The sequence below is a fragment of the Myotis nattereri genome (genome assembly GCF_964212035.1).
Source record: "Myotis nattereri genome assembly, chromosome: 3".
NCBI classification, from domain to species: Eukaryota; Metazoa; Chordata; class Mammalia; order Chiroptera; family Vespertilionidae; genus Myotis; species Myotis nattereri.
The window spans coordinates 67755838-67783714 of NC_138077.1; the positions used below are offsets into that span (position 1 = coordinate 67755838).

The following is a 27877-nucleotide window of genomic DNA, read 5'->3' on the forward strand; positions in this document are numbered from 1 at the left end:
CTAATACAGGAAAAGGCAGCAGCTGTGTAGGAAGTGGAAACTGATTATATAGGGCTAGGAGGAAAGAGAAAGATGAGCTCCAGTGACTGGGTTTAAAGTTAACTCCAGGAAAGCACCATGGATTCTATTTCCTAATACTGTATGTTAGACAAAAGTATCCATGCAAGTCCAGGGGCTCAACTGAATTATATAAGGTCCCAGTTAGGATCCTGAATCTCTCTGTCAGTTCTTTACTGCCGTCCTTTTTTCACCTTATGATGATGCCATAGTCACAGATCCAAAGGTTCTCATTTAAATAAGCATGAAACAGGTACCTTTTGGCTGTTGAGTCATGTGTTGGACTAGAAATTCAGTGACTTAAAATTCTAATGTACTGGCTGTGTCACTAGGTGCTGGGGGCTACTTGATTGACCCCTTTGATGTTTCACATTATGGGAATATTAAGTGCATTATTTCTCTCAGGGGAGTTGTTAAGAGAGCTAATAAAAAATTATTATATAGCACCCAGCTCTGACTACAGATTTATCAGCACTCACGAGGTTCTAAATGATTGTAGCACTCATTTCTGAGATACAGAGAGTGATATTTATAAGTAGTATAGTTCTTTTAGACTCATTGGAATTTCTGGCTGTTCTCAGGAACCAGGAGAGTTTCTATGAATTAAAAATATGCCTAAAGAAGATGATTGCAATTCATTTACTGTGTTTCTCCAAAAGGAACAAAAAGAAAGTCTATTTAAAAGGTCCTCCTCTTGTTCATTTAAAGAGGTTGCTGCCCAGGATATTTGTATTATAATTATGAGATTGATATAAGAACTTCCAGAACTTCAACATGGGTAAATGTATGGATATTCCACACCTTTAATGTTAATACTAAAGTTAGTGTTACAAAAGGCTTAGCTTAGCAACCCAACAATGCACAAGGGGGAAGTTACCTATATTGAATGAATTGTGGATATGCTTAAAGGGTGTGTTTCCCTCCCGCTTCCTGATGCCTGCTAACAGAGCTTTCTGTGGCTCTCCTTCTGTTTCCTCTCCAAAAAGCCCAGGTGAAGTCTGAGGACCTCTAACAACTGGAGTGCTATGGTAGGGGTTGGGGATCACCTCACTGCTTTTCATTCCTCTGGTCTGTTGAACATTGATAGACAATGCAATCAAAACAATTCTTGATGTGGTTGATTATTTTCCTGTTGTACAAGCTCTTATCCTATCTGATTCCTGAAGTTTATCAAAGTGACCATGCAGGTGGAAAATTTCTTACACAGGCAATTTTGAAGGATGCAAATGGTTGGAGGGCAACATTACTCTTAATGAATAATTCAGTGGTAATTTGTCATCCAAAGAAAGTTTCATCTCTCATGGGCTATTAGAATGTCATGTTAAATTCTCTATGACTTTGTAAATAGTTTAATGTTTTGATCCTATTGGAAATATCAATCTCTTGTCTTTAATTACAACTGCCACAATCCTCAGTATAACAAAGAAGGAGTGTTGAGGGATACAGATGGAAGAAGGTGGGTACATACTGTGCACCTTCACAGGGATGGCTCCTGGGCACCACAGACCAAGCAAATCCAAATCATCACCTCCCCCCACTGGCACCTCTTAACCTTCCTTCTTTGTTATATTCCATAACTAAATAAAGGTCACTTCTTATATTTAGTCTTCCAACCCTCCAATTTGGAAAAGGTCCTCAGTCTCTTATTTTTTCTCAACCTCTATTACTAATCTGTTCCCAAATCAAATCATTTTTACCTCTTAAACACCTGTCAATAGTACTCTTCTCTCCATCCCCTTTACCTTCATTTATCACCTGGTTGTATTCTTAATTCCCACTCCTAGAGAGGGCCAGGACCAAGCCTGGGTGTCGGGGGAGATGAAGTTTCACTAGTCCTGGGGCTGAAGGAACATTGGGTGTGTGATAGGCAAGGCTCACTCAAGGCAATGGAAGATGGAAGGGCCTAAAGGCAAAGGTAAGATTCACACTTTCATGAAAGAGTCAAGGAGTATCAAATCCAAGACCCTGTGTATTTGGCCCAGAGAGGTAATGGGGTTTGGGAAGTTGCTGAGTGATTACTCAGTATTTGAAGCTTGCACTTATGGTAGGGATGTGATGGCCAGTGGGTCAGCAGTAGGCAGACACTGGAATTATAAAGCTTCTAAATTAGGTCTGTGTCTCAATAGCACTAATTAAAGTTTGTAATTATTATATTTGTCTTTTTTTTTCTTATCTCCCCACTAAATTCTAAGCTTTGTGAGGTCAGGGACCATTATATCCCCAGAGCCTCCCACAGATTTTCATACACGGCAGACACTATAAAATATTTGTTGAATATGTGAATTGGTCTTGAATATTGAAAATTTAATCTAGTCACTTCAATCTTAAGAATTCTTCAGTGACTCTTCCATGCCTTCAGGATGAGATAAATCCAGAATCCTCAGTTTAGCATCTATAGCCTATCTAATAATAGAAAAACACGGTAATTAACTGTACCTCTGACACGCTTCCCATTGGCTAATCAGGGCGATATGCAAATTAACTGCCAACCAAGATAGCAGCTGGCAGCCAGGCAGCTGAAGCGAACAGGAGGCTTGCTTGCTCCAGTGATGGAGGAAGCCAAGGTTCCCCGCCTGCCGCTGCCGGCCTCTGAGCTGCACTCTAAGAAACAATGATGCAATTATAGAAGCTAAACAAACCCCAGAAACCTGCTTTCAGCCATCAGAGCTGGAGCTGCAACAGTGTTTCAATTATAGAAGCCAAACAAACCCAGATACCTGCTTTCAGCAGCCGAGGTCTCAGAGCTGGAACCGAGTCTCAGAGCTAAAGCTGGCTCTCAGTTCCAGTGACAGCCATAGAAGGTAAATAAATCCAAGAATAAAAAAAGAAAAGAAAAAAAGGAGAGGTTGGGAGCTTCAGTCACCCGCCAGCCTGAAAACGGCCCTCAGCCCCTCACACCAGTGGGGACTCCCACCCTGAAGGGTGTGTGACCAGCTGCAAACAGCCATCATCCCCTCACCCAGACTGGCCAGGCACCCCAGTGGGGACCCCCACCTTGAAGGGGGTGTGACCAGCTGAAAACAGCCATCAGCCCCTCACCCAGGCTGGCCAGGCACCCAAATGGGACCCCCACCCTGATCCGGGACATCCTTCAGGGCAGACCAGCCGGCCTCCACCCATGCACCAGGCCTCTATCCTGTATACTAAAAAGGTAATATGCAAACTGACCCTAACAGCAGAAGGACTGGGAATGACTGGTCACTATGACACACACTGACCACCAGGGGGGTTGATGCTCAATGCAGGAGCTGCCCTCTGGTGGTCAGGGTGCTCTCACATGGGAGGAGCTCTGTTCAGCCACAAGCCAGGCTGATGGCTGCCAGTACAGCAGTGGTGGTGGGAGCCTCTCCTGCCTCCTCAGCAGCGCTAAGGATGTCCGACTGCAGTTTAGGCCTGCTCCCCACTGGCAAGTGGACATCCCCCGAGGGCTGCCAGGCTGCCAGAGAGATGTCTGATTGCCAGCTTAGGCCCAATCCCCTGGGGAGCGGGCCTAAGCCAGCAGGTGATCATCCCCTGTGGGGTCCCAGGCTGCGAGAGGCCACAGGCCAGGCTGAGGGCCCCCCCTCCCCGCAGAGTGCACAAATTTTTGAGCACCGGTCCTCTAGTATGTATATAAAAGCCTAAGCAACCATTAACCATTACCATGGAATGACCAGAATGACTGGAATGTCCAGTCGCTATGACACACAATGCAGGTGCTGCCCCCAGCCTGCAGGCTTTGATTGCTGATGGGGCCTGCTGGCCAGTTTCCTGGTGCCTCCCCACAACCAGCAGGCCCTGATCGTCCAATCAGGGCCGGGCCCTCGAGCTGAAATAGGGAACCGGGGGTGGGTGTCAATGAACATGGCCCCTTTTCCAGGGAGTCGAGGGCTGGCTCCCTCCTCTGGGCTGGCAGCCAACCTCCTGAGTCCCTCCCCCTGGTCGGCAGGCCCCATTGGCCTGCTGCCAGCCCACCACAGTAGCAATTGGCTCCTCCCCCTGGTTGGCAGGCCCCGATCGCCCAATTGGGGCCTGCTGGCCAACCTCCTGGTTCCTCCTCCTGGCCGGCAGGTCTCAATTACCTGATCGGGGTTGGGCCCCGGGCTGGGACAGGGAACTGGGGGTGGGTGGCGGTGGTGGACGTGGGCAGCGAGGAAAGGAGGAAGGGAGGAGGTGGGGAGGCAGGGAACTGTGTGGTGGCAGTGTGCGGGCCACGAAGGATGGAGGAGGCGGGGAGGCAGGAAACCTGATCGGCCCTGGATCGCTGGCTAGGCCAAGGGACCCCACCTGTGCACAGATTTAGTGCACCCGGCCTCTAGTTAACAAATAAACAAAAAATAAAATCATTTGGTCTCTCCAGGGTATGTTTCTACCTAGTGGCATACCATTTCCTCTCTCCTCTTCCTGAAAGGAGGGGAAGTGTCAATCATGATATGCTTCCTGTAGTTATTTATCATGTTCATACACTTCTCCCCTCATAACCAGCAGCAGTCAGTTCAGGAGTCATGCTCTCCAGAAAGCTTTTCCCTATTTCAATCCCAGTCTTGGTTAAGTGCCAAAATATTTCATATTACTGGATTGCAAATTTTTCTATTTTATTTTCCATCTCTGCTCAAGACATAAACTCCCTTAGGTAAGGGAACTATGATGGTTAAACTTTCTTAGGCTATGGTGCCCAGCTGTTTGGTCAAAAATCAGTCTAGAAGTTCCTGTGAAGATATTTTTTCGATGTGATTAACATTAAAATCAGTAGATTTTGAGAAAAGTGAATTACCTTCTATCATGTGAGTGGTCCTCATCCAATAGTTAGGCCTTAAAAGCAAAGACTAAAGTTTTACAAAGAGGGAATCATCACTACAACATAGAAATGCTCCTTGAATTTCCAGTCTGCTGCCTTGCAGAATCCATAGTCAAGACTGCAACATTGACTCTTACCTGAACTTCCAGCCTTGGGGCCTACCCTACAGATTTAAGATTTCCAGCCCCAACAACCATGTGAGACAATCATTTAATTCCTTAGAATAAATCTCCATCTCTCTCTCTCCTTCCAGGGTGGGGCAAAAGTAGGTTTAGGATTGTGAATGAATGAAACAGATTATTCTTGTATTAACATTTATGAATTTTTGTACTATTTTCCATACAAACAACTGTAGACCTACTTTTGCCCCATCCAATGTGTGTGTGTGTGTGTGTGTGTGTGTGTGTGTGTGTCTATTCTATTGATTCTGTTTCTCTGGGGAACCCTTAACTAATGCTAATACAGGAGATTTCTATTTTAACTATTTTTGTTTCTGTGTCTAGAACTTAGCACAATAATTAAATGAAAATTTTAATCTAGCTTGAAATCATTCTCCCTTAATAAAGAGGACTTTGCAGTGCAGAGACAAGGTGCTGGTTTTAAGGAAATACTAATGAGGTTACCTGACACCAGGTTCCCAGCATATCCCTGAGCACCTCCTCCCCAACCCCGATTACTTGACCATCTGAGGCATAATAAAAAATAATGAGGAAAATATAAATTTTATGAGCCTATTTATTCAGTTTTGAATGCTGGAAACACATTATAAAGACTCAGCCAGCACAAGCCCTGTGAATTGGGAGTGATTGGGTTGCAGCCTCGTCCCTTCTGAAAGGAGACTGCAGGATCAGCTTCTCTTCTAGAGAGATAAAACCATGATGTCTTTCTCTGTTTGTTCCATCTACTCTTTTTTTGTGTGAGCTTTGATTTTTTAATGACTGATGAGTTACTGGAAAAAAAATTGCCATGCCAGCTGCTTTGGCCTGCATGCCATTCAGCATCTGGTTCAAACTCAGCATGTCTTCAGTGAGGGCAGCCAATCTTAGGCTGCCTTCCTGCTGCTTGCTGGACTCCTAGGTTTATGCTAGCTAAACAATGCTCAGTTATTCCATATGTATGGTAGACAGGAAATACTCTAAAGTCATTACTGAAAATCTCTGAGCATGAAGTGCACACCCAGGGAGTTCTCACCTAAGTGTTGCTCATCACTAGCTCCATCCTCCTGGGACTCCTCTTTCTGGGTATTATCCTCCTCCATCGGGATCTTCTGCTGAATCTCAGAGGAGGAACTGGGATGGGTGCCAGCCTGTACACAGCAAGAAAAGAGAAATATCACGATTGGGAAGCTGAAAGCCACGGTGAACTCTGACAACTGACCGTCAACAGAATTACCATCTGAGAAACACTAATTACTTTGAATTTGAAAAACAAACATTCTGGGTCTTCCTATAATCTCACTGCTGATTAGCCTTTAGAAGGACAAAACTTAAACACCGTCACCACCAATCATCATCAATGAAAGCACACTTTTGAATAGATTAATTAAAGATTTGGGGGGAAAAAAAAACAGCAACAAAATATGCCAGCAAACAAGCAGTGAACAACACTTAGCCAGTAAGAAGAATCCATTTATCAGCATAGTTGTTTCTGCTTGGGGTTTATTGTTGCTTATTTTCTAATTTTTCCCCCCATGCTTATTTACCAGCTATCCTATTGGGTACTTTGTATTTATTATATCTTTTTACAAAATTTCATATTATAGAAAAGGTTTAGCTAATGTCTTTGTTCTAAAGAGCTCTCCAAGGAGCTCTTGACTTGTCAGGCTTCCTACAGGTCTTATATGTCCAGTTTCTTTGTTTTGTTTTTCTGCAGACTCAGGGATGCAGACTAGGAGATGCCCTACAAGATAATATGATCTCACTGTCATGCAAGGACTCCTATTTGCTGCGTTCCTGCTGTGTATTTGATTTTCACAATAACTCTAAGAATAAGTGCTATCATTTCCATTGTACAGATAAGAAACCTCAGGCCCAGGAAAAATAAACAAGTTATCAAAGGTCACAAAACCAGTATGTACTGGTAAACTCCTTTTAAAATAACAATGCCCATTCCCTATTGAATTTTAAATTACTCTTTTTTTTTAAATTAAACCTTTATTGTTCAGATTATTACAGTTGTTTCTCTTTGCCCCCCCCCCATAGCTCTCCTCCACCCAGTGCCCACCCCACCTTCTGCCCTTACCCCTCCCACTGTCCTCATCCATAGGTGTACGATTTTTGTCCAGTCTCTTCCTGCACCCCCACACCCCTTTCCCCCCAAGAATTGTCAGCCTGCTCCCTTTCTATGCCCCTGGTTCTATTATATTCACCAGTTTACTCTGTTCATCAGATTTTTTATTCACTTGATTTTTAGATTCACTTGTTGATAGATATGTAACTGCTGTTCATAATTTTTATCTTTACCTTTTTCTTCTTCCTCTTCTTAAAGAATACCTTTCAGCTTTTCATATAATGCTGGTTTGGTGGTGATGAACTCCTTTAGCTTTTTCTTATCTGTGAAGCTCTTTATCTGACCTTCAATTCTGAATGATAGCTTTGCTGGATAAAGTAATGTTGGTTGTAGGTTCTTGCTATTCATCACTTTGAATATTTCTTGCCACTCCCTTCTGGCCTGCAAAGTTTCTGTTGAGAAATCAGCTGACAGTCGTATGGGTACTCCCTTGTAGGTAACTGACTGTTTTTCTCTTGCTGCTTTTAAGATTCTCTCTTTGTCTTTTGCTCTTGGCATTTTAATTATGATGTGTCTTGGTGTGGTCCTCTTTGGATTCCTTTTGTTTGGGGTTCTCTGTGCATCCTGGACTTGTAAGTCTATTTCTTTCACCAGGTAGGGGAAGTTTTCTGTCATTATTTCTTCAAATAGGTTTTCAATATCTTGTTCTCTCTCATCTTCTGGCACCCCTATAATTCAGATGTTGCTACGCTTGAAGTTGTCCCAGAGGCTCCTTACACTATCTTCATGTTTTTGGATTGTTTTTTCATTTTGCTTTTCCGGTTGGGCATTTTTTGCTTCTTCGTATTTCAAATCATTGACTTGATTCTTGGGATCCTCTTGTCTGCTGTTGGATCTCTGTATATTATTCTTTATTTCAGTCAGTGTATGCTTAATTTCTAATTGGTCTTTTTTCATATCCTCCAGGGTCTCACTAAATTTATCAGTGGTTTCTAGAAAATTCTTGAAAAACCTTATAACCGTGGTTTTGAACTCTATATCCAGTAGTTTGCTTTCCTCCATTTCTGTCATTTGTGACCTGTTTCTTTGTCTCCGCATTTTTTATGCTTCCCTGTGTTGGTAGAGTGGCTTGGTGTGCTAGGTGTCCTATAGGGCCCAGTGGCTCAGCCTCCCCAATTACCTGAGGTGGACACTCTTGGTGCACCCCTTTGTGGGCTTTGTGCACAATCTTGTTGTAGTTAAGCCTTGATTGTTGTAGGTATCACTGGGAGGAATTGACCTCCAGGCCAACTGTCTGTGAGAATCAGCTGTGTCTATGGTGGGAGAACTTCTGTGCTGAAGACACCCCTCTGGGGCAAGACTTGCTTCAGTGGGGCTTTGGTGCTCACTGAGTCTGCCCCCTGAGTGTGTCCCTTATGGATCTGAGGAGTTGTAATCTGGATGATCCCACTCTGACCACTGGGTACACTGGCTCTTGGATCTAAGGAGGTGCTAATTTAGCCTCTGCCTGAGGTTACCCAGCAGGGGTTATGAAGAGGTATGCAGATTCTCCTTCCTTGTTTGGGCTTTGGAGGTGCCCAGATGAGGCCCAGCTGTGAAGCAATGCAAGCTGCTGTGGGGCCTTGGGCCTTCTCTTGGAAGTTCTGGGTCTGTTTGGCCCAGCTGCAGTTTGTTAGGTAATTTTCAGATTGCAAAGGGCCAGGGCATTCATATGCAAAAGCCTCTGCCGCAGCTTGGGTGGGGCGGGGTCTCAGAGAATCAACAGGGCAGAGCGAACAGCTATGGCTGATCCTCAGCCCTGCCCTAAGAGGCCCCGAGTCTCAGTGTCCTGGTAATCGCTGCAAGCACTCTGAGAGAAAGCCACCCTCAAGTTCCGAGTTCTGCCTGCTGCCAGACAGTCCAGTTTCTCCCCGTATGAGTTTGGGTCCCCAGAGACTTCCCGGAAGTGGAGTTCAGAGCAGTTGGGGGCTTGTGACTCCCTCCCAATTCAAAAAGACAGCCGCATTCTCAGTTGCCAGCCCCTTTCCACGCGAGCCTCCGTACCTCTGCACTTTACTTCCGCACCTTCTCTGAGTCTCAGTGTGCTTTTCTCTTTCCTTCTAGTTGTAGAGGTTCCACGCAGCCAGCCTTCCTGTAGTTCTGGATGATGTCCGTTTTGTGTTTTAGTTGTATTTTTGAAGTTGTTATGGGAGGTAGCAATTTCTGGTGTTTACCTATGCCGCCATCTTGGTTTCTCTTTTAAATTACTCTTGATGTATTAAGGAGGATGGATTTTAATGTTGGAAGAACTAGAGGCACAAAGACCATTATGGGTCTATACAATATTTGAGAGGACAGATGCTAAGAAATTAATTTAAAGCATTTGTTTAAGATAACAAGGTCCAGACTGTGATACATATGAGAGGTAAAAGTCATCAGGCCAAGATGATTTATTGGTACCGGGAGGTGAGTACCGGGGAGAGTCTGGTGTAAATATGGGTAAAGTAGTAGATGATGGTGCTATTATTTAAGAATGGAAATAGAGAGTGGAGGAGATGTGGAATTTTAAGGGGAATTCAATTTTAGATATGTTGAATTAGAATACATCCATAAAACATCCAAGTGAAGTTAGATATCATGGCTGAAGATATGTATTTGGAAGATATAGATATTGAGAAGTTTTGCTTTTCTTCAAAATGAGAGGCAGTGAGCTAACTGATTCATAATCTGAAGGAAGGTACAGAGGTAAATGGTAAAGATATATGAGAAAGGGGGACCAAGTGATTGAAGATGATCATGGGAGAAGAAAGAGAGGATAGGGTCAAGAACCCAGTGGATGGTTGGCTTTGACTAGATGAAGTGCTCCTCATTCTAAGAGAATAGGTTGGGGAAAGGAGATGTGAATAGATGCCCATCTAGATCAATAGCTGTGTGTTAGGAGAGGTTGAGAGTAGAGGAATTCCATACTGAGGGCCTCACTTTTGTCAATGAATTATAAGGCCAACTCTTCCATTGAAAGTACCAACTTCAATATTATTTTAGAAGAAAATGCTGAAATATAGACTTGCATTGTTATATTAAATAGAGGCTTAAAAAACTTTTGTGCTGAAAATGCTGCCATCAAGAAAGTAAAAAGACAACTCAAAGAATGCCAGAAAATATTGCAAATCACATATCTGATAGGACTTGTATCTAAACTAGAAAAATAACTCTTAAAATGGAAAATGGGGCTTTTCTGGAGTGGCATTATAGCTGTTTCCTCTGGCACAACATACATTGAGAAGAAGAATGCCAGGAGCTAAATGTTTTATTTAAACCTGTGGTTGCTACTCAGAAAATAAAGACAAAGTTAGTGGTTTATATGTTCTTCATGTAAGAGCAGTCTACTAAAGAAGAGAAGTAGCTGTGTTGTTAAGGCTGAGAAATTTGAAACAAATTTTCAGATGATACACAACTTCTAAAAATCCAAGATGGTGGAGTAAGTGGAAGTTGGACTCACCTTCTCCCATAATCACATAAAAATTACAATTAAATTATAGAAAAACCAACACAGAGAACCATGTGAAGAGTAGCTAATCAGAAGTTCTATAATTAAGGATATGCAGAAGAAGCAACGATGAGATTGGTAGGAGGGGCAGAGGTAGGAAATTAGCCCGCTCTGCACCCATGTGCCATGGTTAAGAATCTGGAGGAATATTTCAGCTGCAGAGGAGCAAGGGCTCTCAATCCTAAGCCGGACTGTCCAGCCCAGAGCACCAGTGCTGGAAAGAGGAGCCCACATAATATCTGCTGTAAGACAGAAGGTTGATGGAAACCCAGGGACTGCACACAAAATCTTACTCGAAGGCACTCACCCTGGGCAGAGAGAAGATGGCTCGGCGCTGGAGTCATATAGGGAGAGGCTGAATTGTATGGCTTCAGAGAGCTGGAGAGATGCCACCAATGTCTCTGTGTTGAGTCTCTTTCTCATACCACCTACTAACACCATCTTTACTGGTCTGCCACTCACCCAACAAGGCATTGGCCTGGGATCCACTCTGGAGTCTCCCTGAGGCCCTGCCATAACCAGTTTGTTCATGGCTGTGGGCTCTGCTGTCAGCAGCCAACCCAAGCCTGCATTGCAATCTTTCTTAAAAAACTCTTGAGGAATTCCGGGCAAGTTTGAGAGTGTCAGAGACACACAGAGACTGAGTTGTGTGGCTTTAGAGCAAGGTCCCTTTTCCTCAAACACCCAACATGTACCACTGATCCTGTGTGGAGCCCTCTCCCCACATGACATTAACTTTGGGAGCTACATTAGCTCCACGTTGAAGTCTTCCTGAGGTCCCACCCTAACTGGTTCTCCCATAGCTGTGGGTTTTGCTGGTGGCAACCAATCTTCACTCAAATCGTTGCGTTTCTTAAAAACTCTGGGAGAATTCCAAGTGGGCTAAGGGTGGTGCTTGAGATGCACAGGGAGAGACTAAGTTCTGTGTTTATAGGGTGAATACCATCTTCTTGCAAGCCCTATGGGTACCACTGTTCCTATGCAGAGCTCTCCCTCCAATGGCCAAAACTTAATGTGCTCTAGCCTGATAAACTTTACTGGCTCTACCCCAGCGATTCTCAACCTGTGGGTCGCAACCCCTTTGGGGGTCGAATGACCCTTTCACAGGGGTCGCCTAAGACCATCAGAAAGCACATATATAATTACATATTGTTTTTGTGATTAATCACTATGCTTTAATTATGTTCAATTTGTAACAATGAAAATACATCCTGCATATCAGATATTTATATTATGATTCATAACAGTAGCAAAATTACAGTTATGAAGTAGCAACGAAAATAATTTTATGGTTGGGGGTCACCACAACATGAAGAACTGTATTAAAGGGTCATGGCATTAGGAAGGTTGAGAACCACTGCTCTACCCTGATGACTCCCAGACACCCTGCACCGACACAAAGGTCCAAAGGCCAAAGGTGGGTGGCAAGTGGCCTCAGTGTACCCTGAGGCATTTGCTGAGTGCCTAAGACCATAACTGGCACTGAGCTTGAATCTACATTAATCTCGTGAATACCACTTGCCCTTATCTAGTGACTTGCCCTTACCTAGTGACTCCCAGAGAACCTAACTCATGCAACTTGTGTATCACCTGAGGTTTGTTCAGTGGCTACACCTTATAAGCAGCCAGAAGATGGCAGTGGGTCTCAGCGTGCCTTGGGCCTTTCGCTGACCTACCCCAGGCCAATATTGGTGGCAGCTGGCCTTGGTACACAACTTGACTGCTCCCACATATTCCTAGGCCCAGCATGGGAAGCTACCAAACATGCATTACTTTGTGGCTCCTAACAGATAACCCAGGACCAGTCACAGACAGTGTCTGACATTGACATGCATAAGAATCCCTCCCAACAGGCCCCAGAACCAACACAATTAGATTGTGGTGGCTGGATTCAGATCACATCAGAGCACAACCTAATTAGCTCCACAAGCAGCACATCCAAAGGGTAGTCTTGGCAGGCACCACACCCAGCTGGGGCAAAACCCATTTTAAGGGGTCATCCCCAATACATACACTGTGGTCATGGCCAATCCTCATAGCCCAGATAGCCTGAGAGTCAACCTCATCCACAGACATACCAAAAACAATCAAAACTCACTTTCAACAAGAGGGCGCTAGGATCCCCAGAAAGGACATCGCTGGAGCACCCACCTCAGGTAAACAGGGAGACTGCGCCACTGGGCTCCACAGGACATGTATTACATAAGGCCATCCTATCAAGACTGGGAGACATAGCAGATTTATGTAATACATAGGAACAACAGAGAGGCAGACAAAATGGGGAGACGAAGAAGCATGCCCCAAGTGAAAAAATAGGAGAAATCTCCAGAAAAAGAACTAACTGCTATGGTGGCAAATAATCGATCAGATATAAAGTTCAAAACAATGGTTATAAGAATGCTCAAGGAACTTGGCATTAGTGAGAACTTCAAAAGCACAAAAGGAATATAGAAACCATAAATAAGAATGAGTCAAAAATAATGAATACAATAATGAAATGAAAAACACACTAGAAGGAATCAATAGCAGATTAGACAGCAGAACAAAGAATCCAAAAAATTTATATGGGGCCACAAAAGGCCCTGAATAGCTAAGCAATCTTGAGAAAGAACAAAGTTGGAGGTATCACACTACCTAATATCAAACTATACCACAAAGCTATAGAATCAAAACAGCATGGTACTGCCATAAAAACAGACACATAGATCAATGGAAAAGAATAGAGTGCCCAGAAATAAACCCACACTTACATGGTTAATTACTTGACAAAGGATGCAAGAGCATACAATGGGATAAAGACAGTCTATTTAATAAATGGTTTGGAAAAATTGGACATATACATGCAAAAATAAATAAATAAAAGTATACCAACTTCTTGCACCATCCTATATAATAAAAGCCTAATATGCTATGTGTCCAGTAGTCCAGTTGTCCGTTCAACCAATCAAAGTGTAATATGCTAACGCTATGCTAGGCTGCTCAACTACTTGCTATGATGTGCATTGACCACCAGGGGGCAGACAGTCAACTGGTCAACCAGTTGCTATGACGTGCACTAACCATCAGGGGGTAGACACTCCGACAGGTAGGTTAGCTTGCTGCTGGGGTCCAGCCAATCGAGACGGAATGTGATGGGCCTGACATGCCATGGAGCCCTCCCGCAGTCCCTTCCCAGCTGGCCAACCTCCTGTGACCCTCCCTAGCCCCGATTGTGCACCAGTGGGGTCCCTTGGCCTGGCCTGAGCCCTCTCGCAATCTGGGCTGAGGGACACCCCCCACCCCCTCTAGTACACAATTTCATGCACCAGGCCTCTAGTATACAATAATAAATTCAAAATAGATTAAAGACTTAAAATGTAAGACTTGAAACCATAAAACTCCTGGAAGAAAATGTAGGTAGTAAACTCTCTGACATTTCTCTTAGCAATATGTTTTTCTGATATATCTCCTTGGGTAAGGGAAACAAAAGGAAAAGTAAACAAATGAAACCATATCAAATTAAAATGTTTTTGCACAGCAAGGGAATCAATCAACAAAACCAAAAGAAAGTCTACTAAATGGAAGAAGATATTCATTACTGATGCATCCAATCAACAAGGAGTTAATACCTGAAATTTATAAAGAACACATACAACTCAACACCAAAGAAAGAAACAATTTAATTGAAAAATGGGCAGAGGATCTGAATAGACACTTCTTTAAAGAGGCCATACCCATGGCCAATAGACATATGAAAAGAAGCTCAGTGTCACCAATCATCAGAGAAATGCAAATTAAAACCACAATGAGTTATCACCTCACACCTGTCAGATGGCTATCATTAATAAATCAATAGCCAACAATTATTGGTGAGATTGTGGGGAAAAGGAAACCCTTGTGCACTGTTGGTGGGAATGCAGATTGATGTAGCCATTATAAAAAACAATATTGATATTACTTAAAAAATTAAACATGGAACTGCCTTATGATTCAGTGATTCCACCTCTGAGTATATATTCAAAGAAATCCAAACATTAATTCAAAAGAATATATGTACCCCTATGTTGATTGCAGCATTATTTACAATAACCAGGATATGGAAGCAGCCCAAATGCCCAACAATACATGAGTGGATATAGAAGAGATGGTACATATATACATTGAAATATTACTTGGCTATAAAAAGAGAACTCTTACCATTTGCAATGGCATGGATGGACCTAGTGGGTATTATGCTAAGTGAAATAACTCAGACAAAGGCAAATACCATACGATTTTACTTATAAGTGTAATCTAAAGAATTAAATAAATTAATAAACAAAATAGAAACAGTCTCATAAATACAGAGTTCACACTGATGGTTTCCAGAGGGAAGGGAGGTTGGGGGGCTGGGTAAAAAAGATGAAGGGATTAAGAAGTACCAATTGGCAGTTAAAAAATAGTCAGGGGGATATAAGAGCCCAGAATATGGAATGCAGTTTATAATATTGCAATAACTATTTATGGTGCCAGGTGGGAACCTTAAATATCAGGGGTATCACTTTGTAAAGTATATGATTGGCCCCTATGTTGTACATCTGACATATTCTAATTAAAAAGTAAAATTAAAAAAGACAACTTTTGAAACATGAAAAAAAAACCCACAATGATCATGGGATCTGAATAGACATTTCTCCAACCTGAAAATGATTACAGGATCTGAATAGATATTTCTCCAAAAAAGATGTACAAATGATCAATAAACAGGTGAAAATGCTGTTAGGTATTAGGGAAAAGCACATCAATATCGCAATGTGATACCACTTTATACCCACTAGGATGGCTATAATGAAAAAGACAGATAATAATGGAGAGGACACTCATATGGTGCTTGTGGAAATGTAAACTGACACTTTGGAAGACAATCTGAATGTTTCTCAAAAGATTAAACATAGAGCTGCCATGAAGCTCAGCAATTCCACTAGTAGGTGTATATCCAAAGGTAATGAAAACATATATTCACACATAACTTTAAAACACATTTTCTTATTATCATCCTATATGATAAAACCTTAAAATGCAAATCAACTGATCGGTGGAATGACTGGTCGCTATGATGTGCACTAACCATCAGGAGGCAGATGCCCAACACAGGAGCTGCCCCCTGATGGTCAGTGTGCTTCCATCGGGGGAGTGCCACTCAGCCAGAAGCTGGGCTCACGGCTGGTGAGTGCAGCGGTGATGGCCTCTCCTGCCTCCACTGCAGCGCTAAGGACCTCTTGGGGGATGTCCCACTGCCACAGGGAGTGGGCCTAAGCCGGCAGGCAGACATCCCCCAAGGGGTCCTGGACTGCGGACTGCGAGAGGGTGCAGGCTGGGTGAGGGACACCCCCCTCCCCAGTGTATGAATGTCGTGCACCAGGCCTCTAGTTATTCATAATAGTCCAAAAGTGGAAATAACTCAGATATCCTTAAACAGGTAAAAGGATAAATAAAATGTTATGTATCTACTAGAGGCTCGTTTCACAAAAAGATTCGTGCCATAGGCTTTCACTTCACCTGGTTGCCAGCACCGGTTTTCCTCCAACACACGGGACCCAGGCCTTCTCTCTGGCCGGAGCTGCCTTCAAGCCTTCGCTGCCCCTCCCAGCCGCCCCGGGCCAGGTCACACACGGGATGCCCTGATGGTGGCCAGGCGGGCCGGCCGATTGCTGCTGCACTGTCCAGCCGCCCCCGGTCGGGTTGCACACAGGACACCAGCCACCCTGAGTCGCAGATAGCAGGCCTGGATGGTGGCAGAGCAGGCAGGATGGCGTTGTCCCACCCCACCACCCTGGGTGGCAAATAGCAGGCCCAGATGGTGGTGGGGCAGGCAGGATGGCGCTGTCCCACCCTGCCTGCAGTATGCAAATTAGCCACCATCTTTGTTGGCAGTTAATTTGCATATCACGCTGATCAGCCCACGGGAGGTGTAGGGAAGGTACGGTCAATTGTAATTTCTACAGCCCTTATTAGGACTGCAGAGATGCCAGTTTACCACTCCATTAACCAAGAAAATGCCATTTACCACTGCGAGATCGGTAGACACACAACATTGCAGGAGTGCTGGCAGAAAGAGATTGGCTTAAAGATGTTGATTATTTGTGATGAACCTAGAAAGTTGGAGTTAAAAGCAAAACTCATGTGAGGCAGTACAGGGCAGGTATCCAATTACCATTAGATAGGATACAATGGAATATTATTTGGCCATAAAATAAAGGAAGTTCTAACACATTCTCCATCATAGATGAACCTTAAAAACTTTGTGCTAGGTAAAATAAGCCAATTACAAAAGCTCACATATTGCATCATTCCATTTATATGACATACCTAGAATAAGGAAGTATTTAGAGACAAAGTAGATTGGTGGCTAGTTAGTGCTGGTTGTGGGGCAGTGGTGGAGGAGAGATAGAAAGTAACTGCTAATAGGTATTGGATTTCTTTTTTGGAGTTGATACAAATGTTCTAAAATTGGATTGCAGAGAACTCTATGACTATGTTAACCATTGAGCTATATCCTTTAAATGGATAAATTGTATGATATTGGAACTATACCTCAGTAAGCTGTTCTAAAAAAAGAATCTTGAGGACTGAGGCAAAGATTATTGACAGAGGCAAGAATTAAAGAACACTGCTGAAGACCAGATAATAATAATAATAGACATTATCTCTGAGGAGTCATATGCCAAGCACTCTGCTGAATGTTTTACAAACATTTTTTCCTATAATCTTCAAACCAAAAATCCAAATATGTTAGGTACTTTTTCTCTTATAATCTTCATCAAAACTCTCTCTCTCTCTCTCTCTCTCTCTCTCTCTCTCTCTCTCTCTATATATATATATATATATATATATATATATATATATATTTCCCTCATTTCACAGGCAATACAACAAAAGCTCACAAAACATAAAGAACTTGTCCAAGTTCAATAGCAAGAAAGAGATAGACAAACTATAGATCTATGCCTATGTCAGTGTGGAGCGTGTTTCTTAATACCTGCCCTGTACCTGTACTGCCTCCCATGAGTTTTGCTTTTAACTCCAACTTTCTAGGTTCATCACAAATAATCTACATCTTTAAGCCAATCTCGTTCTGCCAGCACTCCTGCTATGTTGTGTGTCTACCAGTCTCGCAGTGGTAAATGGCATTTTCTTGGTTAATGGAGTGGTAAACTGGCATCTCTGCAGTCCTAATAAGGGCTGTAGAATAAATATATCAACCATGAAGAGTTGTAGAATTAATCCATCAGTAAATGAGCACTCTCCTTACCTCCTCCACACTCAGGAGTCCTAGCAGCACTACTGGGTGTACAGTGATTTCCCGAAGTTCTGAACACTAAGAGATAAAGTAGCCAGGACCTCAACCAGAGACAACACATCCCTTCATTCTCCCCTATTTGAAGACGTTATGAGGTGAGAACAAAAGAACAACAGCTAGTCTCAACTTTTAGATAGAAAAACAATCTTCACATCCACCCCCCCTTTCAAGATGGTTCTAACTGTAGAAATTCCTAAATTAGTCTCTGGCATGCAGTAAGTAGCAATACATTTTATTTTCCTTTTCCATTCCTTTCAAAGTCCCTCCTCCTGTTGCCACTTGGCACAGAGCTTACTCTCTCTATTGAAACCTCTAGTCTAGAATGGGGTAACTGTAACAGGAGAGACCAAATACAAACCCGGCTCACTAAACAGGTCTGCGGGGCATCATGTAAGCCGAGACACTCAGTGTCTCTTGAGGAAACTCTGTCTGTTTATATATATATCCTAACACCACATTTCGTTTTTTAAATAAAGTGAGAAGCAGCAGAAGGAACATACTTCTTTATAATAAAATATCCCAATATTTATGTGCCAAACATTGTACATTGTGTTTATGTTGTGCCAGATATTGTACTGAAGTCTTTATAGAAATGTTTAACATTAAACCCTTACACAACCTATTGTGGTAGGTTCTCTTCTCTGGCAGATGCGAAAAAGAGGGTGAAGAGGAGGAGTAACATCACTGAGGTCACCCGGTCAGTAGGGGAGGGGCCAGCCATCTCCAGGAGGTCTATGTGACTCTAAGGTCAGGTCTCTCCATGTGCCCATTACACTGCTTCCCATGCCATTTTTGTTACCAAGTTCCTTTTGGAGGTTGTTCTTCTAAACACAGTACAAAGAATGTGATTCTAACATGTACATATATGTTCAGCAATCACCCAGTATCAATGCAAAAATACTAGATTCAATATTAAAAAACAGAACCCAACACCATATTAAGAAAATATACCATGAGCAAGTGGGATTTGTTTCTGGAATGCAAGGATGATTCAGTATTTGGAAATCTATTAGTATGAACACCAGGTATAAGGGAAATAATAATATGATTATCTTTTGGATGCAAAAAATAATAAAAGAAAACAAAACAAAGCTTTATTTTAAAACATCCTCATCAGAATACTCAAGAAAATAGGAGTTGATGCATATTTCCTAAACAGAATACCTCAGTCCCTAAGTCAGCATTGTGCTTACGGGGGAAATGAGACAGTTCTACTAAGATTAGGAGATACAAGAATGCTCCCTATCTCTGCTACTTTTGAACCTTATTCTAGAGTTATTAGCCAGTGCCATTTAAAACAGAGAAAAAATAAGAGACATGGAAATTGGAAAATATGTAAAACTATTTTGAGATGGCATGAGAGTTTACCTAGAGAACCCGAGAAAATCAACACAAACAATAAAATAAATATTTACTTTTAAAGATAATGTTAATTTTAAAATAATAAAAAAACTTCAGTAAAGCTGCATGAATAGAACAAAGAACATTTTTTTTTTTCGAAATCATTTGAGAGTAAGTTTTGAACATGGTGCCCAACATCCCTGAATAGGTTAATGCGTAACCCTTCAGACAAGGGCATTCCCTAGATAACCAAAATATAAGGACCAAAATCAGGAAGTTATCATTGACACTTACTAACATGGAATTCACTTTCTCCTTTCAAGTTTCAACAATTATCCCAATAACATTTTTTATAGGATACTAGAGGCGCGGTGCACAGATTTGTGCACACTGAAAGGAAATTAATTAGAAGAAATATTTTAGAGGCCGGGGAGGGACTGCAGGAGATTGGCTCCAGGGCTTTTCCAGCTTGTCTCACCCAGTCCTGATTAGCCAGACCTCAACAGCAAACTAACCTACCAGTCAGAGCATCTGCCTCCTGGTGATCAATGCGTGTCATAGCAACTGGTCGAATAGTCAAAAGAACGCTCGGAGGGACAATTAGCATATTAGGCTTATATATAGATAGATAGATAGATAGATAGATAGATAGATAGATAGATAAGTTAGGATAATGTCTCTTTAGTCTTTTTTCAGTCTGAAGAGTGCAGTGTGGGTGGTGTCTCAAAGACTAATTTATCCTCACTCCCACCCCCTCTGTACCAGGGATAATGGAGAAGGCAGAGATTAACCTCATCCAAAACCCATCCTGCCAGACAACTAAAATGAATAATTGCTTGAGTGTGTAGAGAGAAGCCTGGAAGTGATGTCATGCTTTTATCTTTTATTTTTATCATAAAAGTTTTAAAGCAGCCAGTAAAAATAGAAATATGTTAAGCCATTCATTCTTTACTGAATTCTTCCTGGATAGAATGTCCACAAGAGAAAATTGCTTCATTTCCAAAAAGTTTTAAGACAGTCTCTCTTACTTTAGATTTAACAGTACATCTGTTAGATAAGTATATTATCCAGTCTGATTGTTTCCAAGTAACTCTCAGTTAAGGAGCCTGTTCTTAGACAATGTTTTAAATCAACACACAAAGAGCACAACCATTCCCATTGTGTTAGATGTGAGTTCTAAGTAGGTAAATAAAAACTCATTTGACTCTGCCTCAAAGTACTGTTGGGAATTCTCAAAAATCTTTCAGATTACCACTAATTCCATGGGGCAGTAGTCTGAATGTCTTTCCCCTCACTATACTTTTATGATAATCAAATCATTACCATTCATCCATGTTGACTATCCAAAAGGTTTTAAAACCATAACAGATACATACATAGGTAACTCATGCTGTGCTTCTTTGGTGATAAATATATGTCCTCATTATGTTTTCTAGGAAACCTACCTAGGCACATTACTGGATATTCCTTATTCCAAGAGCCAAGACAGCTTTCTTGAATCAGTTTAAATGATCACATTGAGACTTCCCAGTTTTTTAACAGCAAATTCTAGATTTCCTTGAGCACCAGGGATCCATGCTTCTTGAAGCCCACTCAATGGAAAAAAGTTTATGAATGTAGACATTCTATTTTCTAGTCACCTCTTTAGTGCCAGAATAATCACCATCTTGCCCTCTCTCCCCTGCCCACCTCATTCCCTTTTTTTCTACCTTTATTTTCAGGAGTCATTTTTCTCAGAACAGGTTGGTTAAGAGAGAGGGGGATTATGGGAAGAATCAAATTTCACTTCTGGGTTACCTGGAGACAAGGCACAGGAGGGAGCTTTTTAAAATACAGATTCCTTAACCTCACTCCAGATATTCTAATCAGAATCTTTGGAGGAGGATCTAACAACATGTATTTTTAAGAAGTTTCCCAAGTGATTCTTTCTTGACTAGCACTGAGAAGCTGTGTTCTCCCTGTATATTTAGCTGAATAATCACTAAAAACTAACTTAAAAGAGCTTTGGAAATGATGCTCTCTATATCCCCTTCTTTGAAAGCTTTTATGGAAACATCTATTTAATTCTGTATAATCTAGCATTTCCCAAATTTATTTGTGTATAACACATACCTTTTTTTGTTGTTGTTGACAAAACACATATTACTATTGCACACCCCAAAACATAGACTTTGTGAAGTATTGGCTTAGAAAATACTACTTCCCCTGTCACTCCACTTCATTAACAGAGTCAGCAACTCTTTAATGTTGGCTAACTCAGTAATGAACATAACCACAGCTATTCATCAGGACAATTACACAGGTTTCATAAGGCCTTTGTGCCCAATATTATTCTTTAGCTCTTCCTCTGCTTACTCCTAAACATTAGATGTTAAAAATTCTGAAAATAGTTGTGTAATTTGTATGCACTGGTTGCTTACTATGAGCCAGGCTCTTTTCTAAGTACTTTGAAGGCATTAACTCATGGTCCTCTAAGTAGTTTTCTTATTATTATTACTTTTTTAAAAATATATTTTTTATTGTTGATAGTATTATAGATGTCTCCCATTTCCCCTCCCTTATCCTTACTCTTCCCAGCCCCTACCCACCCACCCCCAGGTTTTCACTCCACTATTGCCCTGTCCATGGGCTATGCATATCTATATATATAAAAGCCTAAGCGACCATTTTACTGTTTGACTGTCTGAACAGTAGTTATCACATGCAATGACCACCAGGAGGCAGATGCTCCGACCAGTAGCTATGATGCTCACTGACCACCAGGGAGCAGATGCCTAACGCAGAAGATGCCAAGCTGAGGTGACTTGGGAGCTGTGGTTCTCTGGTGACACACCTTGAACCAGAGAGGAGGGAGCCCAATTCTAGGGTACGTCCCCTGAGAACCATCCTCTCAGAATCCAGAACCTCTCTGGGGATGTTGGAGAACCAGTTTTGGCCCGATCCCTGAAGGCCAGGCCAAGGGACCCCACTGGTGCATGAATCCATGCACTGGGCCTTTAGTAAGTATATAAGTTCTTTAGTTTATCTCTTCTTGTCTTCCCAATTCCCACACCAAGGTATGTCAGTCTGTTCCATGCCTCCATGCTTCAGATCTTATTTTGTTGGTCAATTTATTCTGTTCACTAGATTCCATAAATAAGTGAGGTCATGTGATAATTTTCTTTCTCAGATTGGCTTATTTCACTTAGCATAATAGTCTCCAGGTCCATCCATGCTATCCCAAAGGGTAAGGGATTCCTCTTTTTTTCAGCTACATAGTATTCCATGGTATAAATGTCCCACAGCTTTTTTATCCACTCATCTACTGATGGACACTTAGCTATCCTATCTAATAAATAGGGAGTATGCTAATTGACCCTCACACCATCGTAAAGATGGTGGCACCCACAGCCAATAAGGGGAAATATGTTGATTGACTGCCCCACCGTCAAAGATGGTGGTGCCCACAGCCAATAAGGAGGGAATATGCTAATTGACTGCCCTACCCTCAAAGATGATGGTGCCCACAGCCACAAGATGACCGGCAGGGGAGGGCAGTTGGGGGCAACCAGGCCAGCAGGGGAGGGCAGTTAGGGGTGATCGGGTTGGCAGGGGAGCAATTAGGTGTTGATCAGGCTGGCAGGGGAGTGGTTAGGGGGTGATCAGGCTGGCAGGCAGAAGCAGTTAGGGGCAAGCAGGCAGGCAAGCAGTTGGGAACCAGCAGTCCTGGATTGTGAGAGGGATGTCCAACTGACAGTTGGACATCCCCTGAGGGGTCCCAGATTGGAGAGGGTTCAGGCTGGGCTGAGGGACAACCCCCCTCCAGTCACAAATTTTGTGCACCAGGACTCTAGTTGTAAATAATGTTGCTATAAACATAGAGGTGCATATATTCTTTCTGATAGTGTTTCAGGGTTTTTAGGATTTATTCCTAGTAGTGGGATAGCTGGTTCAAACAGAAGTTCCATTTTTAATTTTTTGAGGAAACTCCATACTGTTTGCAATAGTGGCTGCACCAATCTTTATTCCCACCAGCAGTGAACTAGTGTTCCCTTTTTTCTGCATCCTCACCAGGACTTGTTTGTTGATTTTTTGATGATAGACATTCTGACAGGTGTTAGGTGATATCTCATTGTGGTTTTAATTTGCATTTCTGTGATGATTAGTGACTTTGAACATTTTTTCATGTCTTTTGGCCATTTGTATGTCCTCTTAGTGGGTTTTATTATTATAAAAAATGTTATAATTGAATACTGAGGAACAGAGGTTAAGTAGATAAATCTAAGAAAATGCACAGTTATTACAGACGTTAAAGCCAAGTGTTCAGACTTAGTCCATAGCAGCAATTTTCAGTTGATGTGCAATGGCACATCAGTGTACCACAAGAATTTTTAAAATATGCAATACCTGACTGTTTAGTCAAGGGCACTAACCTTTTTTCCCTTAGATTGTCAAATATATAACATCACCTTATTTTTGTTAAAAGCCAAGGAAAGCTTAAGTGTCAGGAAAGAAAGACACTAAAATTAATGCTGCTTTTCTCTGATGAGTGGGAAGGGGAGGGTGTGGGGATGAGATTATCTTATAATACTTACGTTGAATAATTTGAATAATTTGACCTTTTGGTGTTTGTTTTTCTTTAATAAAACATTTTAAGTTTGCACATTTCATACCATTACAAGCATGGTCTGAAACAGAAGCAGTAAAGTCTGAAAAGATCATTGGATTCAGGGAAAAGATGATGCTTTAATGTTAATACGTATTTGTATAAAGGGTTGAATTGTAGTTGGCATGTGGTAGCTGTTGGCAGCATGTGCCCGGGAAGGCCTTATAGGTTCTGGGAGGATAGGTTCAGAAGAGATATGGCCCATCTGGGTAAAGCCTGCAGCTAACACTACAAGGTCAAAGGCAAGACTCCTGGGCCAGCCTCTGGGAAGCAGCATCACAGATCTTTTCTACTTCTGCCTGGTCCTAGGATTGGGGAAATAACTCTCTCTGACACAGCTTGTTTACCCCCAGATAGCTCATGTCATCTATGTGGTTCCCTAATAATTAATTCTGGGCCTCCCAACCTATGCAATCATTGGTAGGTAGTACAACACACTGCTAGTGAAACTAGTCTTCATAAATTTATCTGTCCCTGCCTTGAACTTATTTATATTTCTAACCTGGGATATACATGTATCTATATTTACATCTATATTCATGGCATCTATGTCATCTATATGTATATCTAGATAGATGGACAGATAACGATAGATACCCCTGTTTGCATATTCTCATATGAAACAATCAGCATTTATTCACATTTAGCCTTGAATAATACTGAGTATTGGGGCATATTAAACACAGGGTAAACATATTATAAAAATGAATTTCACAAGGGGTATTATAGTGGCATGCTATGGAGCTAGGGTTTTATTACAGCTTACTGATCATTCCTCCAGATGGGTTTAGATTGATGGCTCTAAGAAAATGTTTGCAAAGGGCCCCCTTCTAGCATATTGACCTTAGAAATGTGCTCATCACAGATCCTGGGAGGATCCCTTTTCCCTTCCTGGCTTCAAAATGCTTTAGGCATGCATATTATCATAACCAATGGACATAGACACTGGGGTGGTGGGGGCTTGCCCAGGGTGGGAATGGCTGGCGGGGAGGTCAATTGGGGAAGAAGAAGACATATGTAAAACTTTAGACAATAGATAAAAATGAATAAATAAATAAGTAAATAAATAAATAAAATAAATGCTTTAGGCAAAAGCAACACTGTGTACTATGAAGCAAATACTGTCTCCAAGCCCAGTAATGATTTTTTTTAACACATGAAAAGTCTCTTTTAAAATCTGTTCAATATTTAATACACATTGCATTGGATAAATATTAAATGATACAGGAAATGTTAAAATATGCATATGAAAAGTGATTTGCTGAGGCCCCCACAATATTTGTAATTCTACTGTCTTTAGTTTCCTTTTTTAACCCTACCTCCTATAGATTCTGAACAAATATAGGGCAACAAAAAAATCACCTGACGATGCCTTTCTTTTCATTTTTTCTTTCAAAACTAGGGAAAAGGCATGGAAATACAGTTAGTTGCTTAAGATCTCACAGCCCTTCATGCTGTCAATGGTATTCTTAGCCTCTGGGATGTGTTGTCTCTTCTTGTCATTTTCTTTATCAATGATATTTAGAAACAAAGGATTTATACATACCCAGAAACAATACATATTTATTTTTATCTCTGCTATGAATTCATATGTTATCTCCTAAGTTAATAAGAGAAATGTTGCATTTTTAGATGGCTTCAACTCGATCTCCTTTTCCTCCCCAAACAGATATGCCAGCCTCAGTTTCTCAGCTTGTCCTCATATAGCATATGCTGGAAAACTATTCCAAAGTGAAAATAATTACTTAATACTTTGGCTATTAATCTAATAGAGGTATGGAAGTGGGGGGAAGAAGAGAAGCTGCCTTTCTGGCAATCAGGAACAACGCTGAGAACGGGGAAGCCTGTTACAAATGTTAGTACATCTTTTAGCACTGCTGGGGGAACAAAACAGTTTCATAATGGTTTGGCTAAAAAGTTGAAGTTGGGAATAGACACTAAAGCTAAATATCTTAGGATTTAGAATTATATCTACTCTCTTGTTTCTTTTTAATAATTCTATCAGTTCCATAAAGAGAAGATATAAGATGAAATGAGGTGAAACAAAACAAAACAAAATATTGTGAGATTAAAATCCAGTGAAATAATGTGAATAATCTCCCCAAATCTAGTTAAATAATTAACAAATAGAATTATTAGAAATATAAAATGCATGATTTTTATTTTTTATTTATTTTTACAAAAAAATGGTGAATGATCCAGGAATCCAGGCTAGGAGAGGAGTAAGTGTGATGCCTTCATACAGGGAGGTGAAATAATCCATCTGCTAGTTTGAATTGTTTTTCAGTGTGGTGATAGATTTGAACAATCCATTCAAACCTTTTCACCCAGTTCCTCTCTTTACTGATGGAGATGAGAAAGACAAATGTTTCTTCAGTGGTTTCCATGACCTTTATCATTAGTATCTTTGTTCTGTTTAATGCTGGTGATAGGAAAAACCAAATGTCTTAAATTTTGGTGAACAGTCACTCAACTACTCAGAAAAACATTTGAAAATTAGAAAAAAAAAACATTGTAACTATTTGTCTCTATTCTCTTTGATCTCACAAGTATTCTTGTTCCCTTTTCTCTTTCTAAGAAAACAAATCCAGGGGATGGTGACTGGGTTGTAAGTTCCCAAGGATCACTATGATATCCTACAGTGTTTGGCACTTGGCAGAGTCTTAATAAATATTAAGCAGGTTTCATTGAATTAACTGATTAAAAAGGGAGATAAAGTCTTTTAGAAGCCAAAATAATTTTAAAATCTTGATAAGATTATTGAAGCATGTCATTGACTCTTTGTTCATAGATCACCTGAAAAGGTGTAATTCGAGAGGGGAAGTCAAAAGATAATTTATTGGTGGATATATAAATTGGGGGTATTGTTGTGATGCATTTTTACCTGTCATTTGTAAATATCATCAACATCTAAATCAGTCAGCTCACAAGAGGACATTGGGGGAAGGGAGCTCCGTGCTTACAAGTCCACGTTACATCAGTTGCTCGAATCCTTTTGGCCTCTCTCCCAGACTTGAGTCACTTTGCCCCAGAGGAGAAGGGGGACTCTCCCATTAGCACATTCAGGAAATAAACTGGCTCTGCCTAGTTGGGAGCCAGCTGAACTTAGGAACTATACATGCCGGCCTGCTCCTTCATGCTCCAGGCTGTGCAGAAGCAAGTCCCTTTGTGGGGAGCTGTGCAGTGACTTGTGGGTAAGTCTACCGACTTCTGAAGTGCAGATTTAGGAAGTCCACTGTTGTCATTCACCTAAGCCATGTTGTCCTTTATCAGCTTTATCCATAGTGAGGTTCACATTTTTAACTCCTTCTGCCAAACTTCCATATCTATCTTTTCATTGTTTACAAACTCGATTGGGAAAAGAATGTTACTATTATTATTATTATTGGTTTGCCTCAAGCCCTATAAGGGAACTGGGCTCCAGCAACTCTATATAGTTAAATCTGATTATCTTGGCATTTATTTATTCATTTAGCAATTCATTTAGAAATAGTTGTTGAGCTCCTAAAATATGCCAGGCATTATGGGAAGTGCTGGAGCCCTACCCATAAAAAGTTCACAGTGTAGTATGTTTATAAAGCAATTTGACAAGTCAGTAAGCACATAGCTTCCCAGGAGGTAAAAGAGTATGAGCCGAGCTGTTCAGTGTTTTGGTGTTTTCTTAACCGAGCCATGAACTAATCTGGTCTATCTAATCGAGCTGAGGTGCACAGGGCAGGCTGACGAGGCAGGCAGGGGCTCAATTCTAAAAGATCCTATCTAAAAGCCAGACTAAAGGCCCCAGACTCTGGGTAACTGGGTAAGAGGTTAGAGGAATGACATGGTCAAGTTTCTGTCCTAAACAGGTCATTTTGATAACTTGAAGGATCAAGCCAAAGAGGACAAGACTGAGGTGACAAGTTAGCTGATTGTTCTAGGTGAGAGATTATAAAAGCTTCTCTCGGTAATCCTGACATTTTGTAAACCCACCTGTGGTGGTGATGA

At 41.5% G+C, this 27877-nt stretch overlaps 1 protein-coding gene across 1 annotated transcript in view; it reads right to left on the reverse strand.

The window, feature by feature from the left end:
• Window positions 1-27877, reverse strand: part of PHLDB2 (pleckstrin homology like domain family B member 2) — a 229086-nt gene that overhangs the window by 106711 nt on the left and 94498 nt on the right. The window contains exon 2 of the mRNA XM_081086409.1: window positions 6026-6140. Coding sequence (XP_080942535.1) covers window positions 6026-6092 — 67 coding nt within the window. The 5' untranslated portion in view covers window positions 6093-6140. The remainder of the gene's footprint in view (window positions 1-6025; window positions 6141-27877) is intronic.